This window comes from Tupaia chinensis, unplaced genomic scaffold (assembly GCF_000334495.1).
Source record: "Tupaia chinensis unplaced genomic scaffold, TupChi_1.0 Scaffold148822_2, whole genome shotgun sequence".
NCBI classification, from domain to species: domain Eukaryota; kingdom Metazoa; phylum Chordata; class Mammalia; order Scandentia; family Tupaiidae; genus Tupaia; species Tupaia belangeri.
Window position 1 is genome coordinate 446595 of NW_006208670.1, and position 5487 is coordinate 452081.

General features: G+C 48.5%; 1 protein-coding gene across 4 annotated transcripts in view; it reads right to left on the bottom strand.

The window, feature by feature from the left end:
- ANKRD28 (ankyrin repeat domain 28) overlaps positions 1 to 5487 on the bottom strand; it is an 89956-nt gene that overhangs the window by 53165 nt on the left and 31304 nt on the right. For all 4 annotated transcript variants that reach the window (XM_027769161.1, XM_027769162.1, XM_027769163.1 and 1 more), the window contains exon 4: positions 2267 to 2337. In XM_027769161.1, the coding sequence (XP_027624962.1) occupies positions 2267 to 2337 (71 nt within the window). The remainder of the gene's footprint in view (positions 1 to 2266; positions 2338 to 5487) is intronic.

Here is a 5487-nt window from a genome sequence, read left to right on the forward strand (position 1 = left end):
GCCCCCGCCCCGCAGCCGCTCACACTGACCCCGCTCCTCAGCCGCTGAGTTGCCGAGGCCGTGGCAGAGCTGGACCGTGTGCCACGCTTCAGAACGGCGGTCAGGGCTCGGCGTGGGGAAGACAGGCGGCAGTCAGTGGCTGAGGCACGAGGAAGCCATGCTGCTGAGGGTGGGTCGGGGTCTCTCAGCCCAGGCGTGGAGAGCGAACGAGGGCCTCTGGGATTACTCTAGCGAGACAGCAGCTTCCTTCCTAGGCATCGACCACCGTGTCATCTACATACATCCTGGGGAGAGCCTGAAAATAGTCTCTCCAACCACCCTGCTAGAAGTTACTTCTCTCCTAGCATCCCAAAACGTACACCAAGAGTTACCTGAAATTCTGCCTTTGAAATACTCGTATCTTAACATACTCTCCTGCAGCTTCAGCTATTTCTCCATGGAGTGAAATGCCGATAGCTCTCGTTGTTCTCAAGACCCAGATTAAAAATAAAATCACAAGCTAATCATAAGCTTATTCGTTTAAAGAAAAACGATATTCATTGTTTACTCCAGTTGTGTCTTCCTACAGTGGCCATATTCCACAGCTGTTCCCCGAATCCTGCAAAGATGGTGAGTGCAATAGTCCAGCTGCACTTGGGCTAAACAGGGACTCAGGGACTCACCGGGCTACTGCTTTCTAACCTACAGCTTGCCCTGACATTTAGGCCGAGTTGAGTGTTTAATCAGGAGTTAAGTTTCTAGGCAGAACCTATCATCTATTGTGAACATTAATTTTTAAAAAGATTTTGTCTGTTTTACAACCTCTGCAAATATTCAAAATGTATCCTGATGATTTAATCAATATGTCCCAATAATAGTGATGTTTATCTCAACTGTTTTACTTGAAGAAACATCCTTATTGGGAGGGGGTAACCATAAAATTTTCACTGAATTTCAAAATTTAAAAGTATCTTGGCCATTACGTCTTAGCTTCGTAACAAGAGCTGCCCAACACTAGCTTAGCTCCAAAGCCGCAGGTGGTGTGTGACGCTAGTCGGTACAGGTCGTCCAGGCCAATCGGCTGGAAAGCGTGGAGAACCCCGACCAACACCTGCCCCCCATTCCGCCCTCCTCCTCTCAGTCAGGGATGTGGTGGAGGTGGCTCTACGGTCCTTCCCAGTCACCGTCCCCTCTCCTGGTCCCATCTCCCCAGCCGCTCCCTGACTCCCCTGAGGTGCCAGGCGGCTCGCTTTCTCACCCACCCTCTCCCTGGGGGGTGGGGAACACGTGTCCTATAACAAATAAAATAACAATAAATAAAATTAAATACACAATTCTTAAAAGAAGGAAGAGGAGGAGAAGGAGAAAAGAATTCCCTCACCCTCTCTAGAACTCCTCAGTCCTACGACAGGGGAAAGGACAGAGCCCACTTGTGAGTTCCTTTCTGCTCTCCTGATCTGAGGGACTGAAGAAGCACGGACCACCCCTAACTGTGACAGCCACGCACCATAAGGGTCTGTGGTGTGTCTTTAAATCAGGACAGGCATCGCCTGCCATCAGACAGACAGAAAGGGGTGCTTCGGCACAGTGCCTCTGAGAAGGGTGCCCACTGAATCTAGCAAGGCCACAAAACGACGGGTCTCAAGCTTCTACCCCTTCTCTGCCATTCCACAACCGAGTGGTAGTTTCCTCAAAATACCAAGAGATGTGATGAGGACTACAAGATATTTCAAAAGATGGGAGTCAGGGTGCTTTGCAGATAGTGACGATTCACGAGAAATACCAGTTACCTTGATGAACAGACAACACGCAGGGCCGTATGTGAGAGTGAACTAGTCCCTCCGTAAGACGCCTCAACTATTTCACGGTTATATATTTAGAACTTGTAAAATGGACACTCGAGTAATGTTTTTAAACTAATTTCAGTGCTAAGTAACATTTTAAGTACTCATTATATCCGGATGATACTACTCGATCACGATCAGTGAGAGTCTTTGTAACAGGCGAGTGTGGACCAGCAGAAAACGCCCTGAGGTGGACTGCGAAAGGCAGACAAGTAACTTCTCTGCAGGAAGGGCAGGAGCAGGGCTTTCTACTCTGCTTTTATGGACTCTCCAAGAGGTCTTACAAAGGGAGAAATGGGTAATTCACTTGGTTTGTGCAAATCCTAAAGTGACTAGTCTAGGTACTTCGGCAGCTGTTCCTTTCGAAGAGAATCTGACTGTAGACTCAGGAGGGCTGCTGAGAGCCCCTACACCCAGTGTGTGTGCTGAGAGAAGGTTCATACCTCACTACAAGACGCAACTGCTCTGTGTAAAGGTGTCAACCATTTGCTGTCTTTGGCATTAACTCTAGCTCCTGCAACAAGAAGAAAAAAATAAATTGAAATATTTTACATAAAATATTTTAAGTAAATTTCCTTAAATAAGTTATATATAGTCCAAATTGGATAAATCACAATTGAAAAGGTCCTTGATTTTTTTATACTTTCTGCTGCTAAATCACCCTTATATGACAAAACTATTTTTTAATTGATATAATTATCCAATAAGGCATTAGCTCCTGTTATTAAGATAAACATCTTTTTATATACAGGCTGGAAAAGCCACCTTTATACAGAGCATATCCAAGGTAAATATCAGACTCTACTGTAGAACGTGTGTCAGAAATTTCAGCTGTTTAAACACGTGTCAGGGTACTCAAGTGACAGAATGCAGGGTACACCAGGTCTTCCTCACATTCAGCTGATGATGCATCATGTCATAAAGAAACGTCATGAAGTCAACATGGTCCTCTAGGGCCAACTGTGACACAGTGCTAACGCACTCCTCAGGATTCCATGTGGTGACCAAGGTTTGAATCCCCACCCAGTCAGCGTGAGACAGGCGGGCACATACACAAGTGCCCACGACCTGACCAGCATGACCAGAGCCAGCATCCACCCCCCACCGTCGCTCTCTATCTCTTCTCCCCCTCTCTGCCGCTACCTCTCCCTCTCTCTTTCTTGCTCTGTCACAATCTATCATAAAAGGAGAAAAAAAAAAAACGTTCAGGCAAGCCCATGGCCTGGTGGTAGGCTAGTCGGCTTCCTCGTCTTTCTTTCTTCTTTTTTTTTTTTTTTTTGAGAGGTTTTTGCTATAGGACGCGTGTGCTTGCCAGACAAAGACAGAAAGCAAGAAATCACTTCCCAGGGAGGATGGTCACGCCGCAATCCCTTCTCCTCCATTCTCCTCTCGGGATCTTGGGCACACACGCACACGCGCCCAGCATGAGTTTAAGCTGCTGGGTAGGGGACGCGAACCGCAGTCGACTATGTGGGAGTCCAGTGACACAGCCATTATGCTAACTGCTGGTCCTGGCTTCCTCTTACCTAATCTTTTCATGTAGTAATTCACTCATATAAAAGTATACCCTGAAACAACAACTATTTAAAGAAAAATATTAACTTAAGGTGAGAGGTCCAAAATTCAAAAAATGTCTAACTTATGTGTAAATTAGCCATAATGTATTGGGTTGTCAAAAAAGTCGTGATGCATTTTTGCATAGGAAAATAAAGAAAAAATGTGCATGACTTTTCCTACAAACCAAGAATCTGAAAACAAAGCACAGGAAACACTGTCTGTTTTGGCTCTGAACAGCAACGCTGCTAGAGAGAGGCCCTGCTTTGTGAAGACACGAGGCAGTGGATGGGAATCGAGAGCAGGGAGGCCTGCAAAGTAACAATGACGGCTCTGTAACCAGTAGGCAGGCCGAGCGACCCGGCGCTGTTCCCTGGAGCCCAGATCTGTATTTTCTTATTGTAACCCCTGGCTCTTACGCTGTGTGTGTGTGCGTGCGTGTGTGTGAAAGAGAGAGACAGAGACAGAGACAGAGAGAGTGCGAGCATGCAAGAGAGGGACAGGCAGGCAGAGCACATACCGGAAGTGTGTGGAGGCGGCCGGGCCCCCAGGTTTAAGTCACACAGGGCACAGCCGGTCGCTCTGGAGGGGTTCTGGGGTTGGAGTAGACCACCACCTGACCGTGGGTCACTCAGCAAAATCACCCAGTCACCCGCCCCCTCCCTAATCCAATCAGTCATCACGTTCTGGCGATTCTTTGATTTTTTTTTTGGGGGGGGGGAGGTTTTCGCTATAGGGCGCGTGCGCTCGCCAGACAGACAGCGAGAGACAGAAAGCGAGAAATCCCCCCCCGGGGGGATGGTCACGCCGCAATCCCTTCTCCTCCATTCTCCTCTCGGGATCTTGGGCACGCACGCACACGTGCCTGGCGTGAGTTTTAAGCCACCGGGTCCGGGACGCGAACCGCGGTCGACTACGTGGGAGTCCAGCGACATAGCCATTACGCTAACTGCTGGTTGCCCACGATTCTTTGATTGTTGAGCCTCAATTACTTATAAAAATAAGGTTGTGATAAATGACCTTTATGGTCCATTCCATTCTATTTTGAAATACTGAGCTTAATTATTTGTACTTATGAACACGTTGTCAAATAGCCTGAAAGTCTGTGTTCCCACAGAATCCGTTCGCCGAAACCCTAGCCCACTGTAATGCAGGAGGAGGGCACTCAGGAACGATCAGGCTAGGAGACCAGGAGCTCGTGGGTGGGGTTCGTGCCCATGCCGTTCGCTTCACGGTTCAACAGCCTAACCGGACGAGGACGCGTGCTCGACATCACTCCTGGCTCTAGGCTCTAACAGTAAAGGCGAGGCAGGCAGCGCCCTTCCATCCATACCAGAGTCTTTCCGCGGTGGCTCGGTGGCTCCCAAGCCGCCAGCAGCCTGCCTCGTGAAGTCGTGCGTCTACCCCTTCACTCAGGTTCCACGGTACCGAACAAGAGTTAAGTAGTGGCCAGGAAGCCTCCATCCTGCAAATACCATCTACTCCTTCACAAAGCAGGGAGCCCACCTGTGCTCTGAGGCTAGGCACTCCACGGCAGGTACCGCTAAAGTTGTTTCCATTCTCACCTGTGTTGCAATAATTATAGTTTCACTAACGTTTCTCAAAGCCTCTACTTGCAGAGAACTAGTTTCTTCTGTGCTTGCTTCTAAGTCACAGAGATGACAGGCCACACCCTGCGAGCTGGAGCCAAGTGCTCTCATCCCTCTTCCCAAACTGGAAATAATCATTTTCCTTGGCTCTCTAACAAAAGCAGTGGCAAAAGCTTCAGATTCTGTTTCCAGGTTGGGAGTGGAATGAGCAAAAAATAATTACATTTCCACTTTTCACCTACAATGCTGGGAGGGTCCTAAAACCCAGCTACCGGGGGCTCCGTGCCTCCCCAAGTCTGCATGCTGAAGTGCTAACCTTCAGTGCCTCCGAGTGTGACCTTTTTTACAAACTAGTGCGCCAGTGTGACAGGCTTACAGGGGACACACACTTCAGACCGGATTCTTCCATTTTTAATAACCATAGGGCACGTGTGTGTGTGTGTGTGTGTGTGTGTGTGAGACACAGAGAAAGGGAGGGAGAAAGACCCCCACCATGAGGTGTGGTCATACAGCAACTCTCT